General features: G+C 52.4%; 1 protein-coding gene across 1 annotated transcript; it reads left to right on the plus strand.

Moving 5' to 3' along the window:
* Window positions 1-676: 676 nt before the first annotated feature.
* Window positions 677-2,759, plus strand: SIVA1 (SIVA1 apoptosis inducing factor). Its single transcript, XM_027674258.1, has 4 exons — window positions 677-956; window positions 1,077-1,256; window positions 1,899-2,055; window positions 2,524-2,759. The coding sequence occupies exons 1-4, from the start codon at window positions 839-841 to the stop codon at window positions 2,579-2,581; spliced, it is 513 nt and encodes a 170-aa protein (XP_027530059.1). The 5' UTR covers window positions 677-838; the 3' UTR covers window positions 2,582-2,759.
* Window positions 2,760-3,044: the final 285 nt, after the last annotated feature.

Genomic DNA, 3,044 nt, shown 5'->3' on the forward strand with positions numbered 1-3,044 from the left:
GAATATTGTGGCAGTTCTGGGTACCACAAATATAAGAAAGACATTAAGCTATCAAAGAGTGTCCAAAGGAGAGCAACGAAGATGGTGAAGGGCCTTGAGGGGAAGGTGTGTGAGGAGCAGCTGAGCTCACTTGGTCTGTTCAGCCTGGAGAAGAGGAGGCTGAGGGGAGACCTCATTGCAGTTACAACTTCCTCGTTAGGGGAAGAGCAGGAACAGGCACGGATCTCTTCTCTGTTGTGACCGGTGACAGGACCCGAGGGAATGGCCTGAAGTTGTGTCAGGAGAAGTTTAGGTTGGACATTAGGAAAAGGTTCTTCACCCAGATGATGATTGGGCACTGGAACCGGCTCCCCAGGGCAGTGATCAAAGCACCAAGCCCAACAGAGTTCAAACAGCATTTGGACAACGCTCTCAGACACGTGGTTTGACTCTTGGGGTGTCCTGCGCAGAGCTCAGAGCTTGGACCGATCATTCTAGTGGATCCTTTCCAACTCAGAATATCCTCTGATTCTGTGATTCTGTGTTTATGGACAAACCCGAGTTCCAAAGCTCGTTCCGCTCTGCCCCGCCGGGTCCCCCCGGTGCGGGCGCAGGGAGGTGACGCCTGCGGGGCGGTGGCGGCGGGCGGGGCCGGGCGGGCAGTTCTACCAACCCGGGCCGGCAGCGCCGGACGCTCGGGGCGCGGCGGGAAGCGACGTTATCCCTGCGGACGAAGCCCTCCCTTCCCTGTGGGAAGAACCGAGCGGTACCGCGGCTCCCAAAGTGCCCGGCCGGGGATGGTCGGCCCGGGCCCGGCGCGGCGGTGACGCGGCGGGGGCGGGCCGGGGCCGGTCCGGCCATGCCGAAACGCTCCTGCCCCTTCGGGGAGGCGGCCCCGCTCCAGCTGAAGACCCGCGTGGGGCTGCGGGAGCTGAGCCGCGGCGTGCGGGGCGAGGAGTACCGGCGGGAGGTGTTCGGTGAGCCGGGGGGGCGGGCGGCGGGGAGCGCCGGGGCGGCCGAACGCCGGAGGGATGTGCCCGCCGGAGGGATGTGATGGGGAGGCCGACCCTAACTCTGCTCTCCTCTCCCGCTGGCAGAGAGGACCCGGCGGCTGCTCTTCAGGGGGGCCCAGGCGTACATGGAAGGCGCCGGTCCCACCACCGCCCGCCCGGCGGAGCCGGAGCCGCCCGGGGATGCGCAGGGAGCGGGGCCCCGCTGGAACGGGCAGCTCCTCATCGGCCACGACGGGAAACTGCTGCGGCGGCCCGCGGAGAGGGGTAGGTGCCCGCCGGGCCCGGGAGAGGTCACAGAACCGCTGAATGTACTGAGCTGGGAGGGACCCACAAGGATCAATGAAGTATAGTTCCTGCCCTGCACAGGACATCCCCAAGAACCACACCATGTGCCTGAGAGCGGTGTCCAAACGCTTCTTGAACTCTGTCAGGCTTGGTGCTGTGACCACTTTCTTGGGGAGCCTATTCCAGTGCCCGACCATCCTCTGGGTGAAGAACCTTTTCCCAAAATCCAGCCTAAAACTCCCCTGACACAGCTTCATGCTCCCCTCGCGAGGAGGCTGAAGACTGTGATGAGTGGTTGTAGACTGCGATGAGTGGTTAGACTGCATATTTCTTCTTCTTTATTGATTTTCCCCAAAGGAATTGTTAGATTTGAGCTTCGCTGACAGATTTGCGAGCTGTCACATGTATGGTCTGCGCTAGAATCCTTTAGTGGCTTGCCACTGAGCAGAGAAACAACCAAGAAAGTTCCAAGCAGCGCTCGCTGTGCCGATGCCTGTCTGTGTGTTCTGCGCTGCCACCTGTAGCTGTGAGCGGAGGTTCCGCAGCTCTCGGGACTTCCTCGTGCTTTCTCTGTCTTGCTCTAAAGCACGGTCACTTCTTAATCGTATCTTTTCCAAGCAGTTCCACCCGTGGGAGCTTCCAGAGCCTGCTCATCGTGTGTAAGAACCACTGATGTCAAGGAGGTGTGTACGCAGTGTGACCGGTTTGTCTGCCAGAGCTGCAGCAGGCTCTGCAGCTGCTGTAACAGGGTTACCTGCTCTTTGTGCTCCACTATTGAGTAAGTGCCTTTCAAGTTTCTAAGCTTATTTTAATTATATATGCCCTAAAATTTGGACCCAACAGATATCTAGCTCATCCACGTAAAGGACTTAAACTCTTTTTAAACTTCAGCAGCAGTAAAACTGTCTGAAACATGCCAACCAAAATGCCTGTATGAAGCAGTATTATCAGTGCAAGTCTAGTTTAGCTTCTTATTTAAATGCTGTAGGAGGCAAAAATTCCTCTTGCTTTCCCACCCGCAATGAAGTGTGCTGGCCAATGATGAATGAATGCACTCCCAAGGAATAATCCTAAGTTTTTGCCCTCATTGTTAACATTTCTGTGATATAAAGAAATACTGAATGTGCTGTGTGGGAGTCCCGTGGTTACAGTTGATAATGGAATAGGATGGCATTTATTGCTATGTTCCAGAAACAATTGACACACTGACTTTGTTTTTTCTGGTTTTCTTTTTTTTTTTCCCTAGTTATGCTGATGTGGGAGAGCAAGTTCTCTGCAATGGTTGTTCAATATTTCAAGTCTGAAACTTGATGAAATAACCCTTGTGGCTAAAATGTCCATGAATTTCATGAAGTCTTCTCCTGACAGCTGGTCAATTAATCCTTTTAGCATGTGAATTAGTTACAGAATTTCTATGTTTTATATCTTTATATTGTACTTTTAAATATTGCAGCTAAATAAACATGTATATTTTAAAGCTTTCTAGATTATTTTGAGTTGGCTTTCTCCTTTTCTCTAGTTGTGGTATGCCTGGTGTTCCTGATGTGATATAGAATTCAGAATATTCTCTCCATATGTTGCTCATGTTGGGACACACTTTTGTGAGATCAGAATAGAAATAATTTGCTCCTTCTGTGTTTTCACATGAGAGTGAATCCATTCTGAACACAACATTTTTTTTGTGAGCTAACTAGGAAAATCAGCCAGGCCTGAAGGTTTTTCCAAATAGAGAATTTGCTGATTTCTGGTTAATTATTTTTTAAGCTA

Source organism: Neopelma chrysocephalum, unplaced genomic scaffold, assembly GCF_003984885.1.
Source record: "Neopelma chrysocephalum unplaced genomic scaffold, ASM398488v2 Primary Assembly neopelma1_24, whole genome shotgun sequence".
In the NCBI taxonomy this organism is placed as follows: domain Eukaryota; kingdom Metazoa; phylum Chordata; class Aves; order Passeriformes; family Pipridae; genus Neopelma; species Neopelma chrysocephalum.

Bases quoted from the DNA above. Each gene is read 5' to 3' on its own strand.
- SIVA1 (XM_027674258.1), top strand. From the start codon at position 839: ATGCCGAAACGCTCCTGCCCCTTCGGGGAGGCGGCCCCGCTCCAGCTG. The intron at 1,257-1,898 runs GTAGGTGCCCGC...TTTTCCAAGCAG, and splicing joins GCGGCGGCCCGCGGAGAGGG to TTCCACCCGTGGGAGCTTCC. The intron at 2,056-2,523 runs GTAAGTGCCTTT...TTTTTTCCCTAG, and splicing joins TCTTTGTGCTCCACTATTGA to TTATGCTGATGTGGGAGAGC.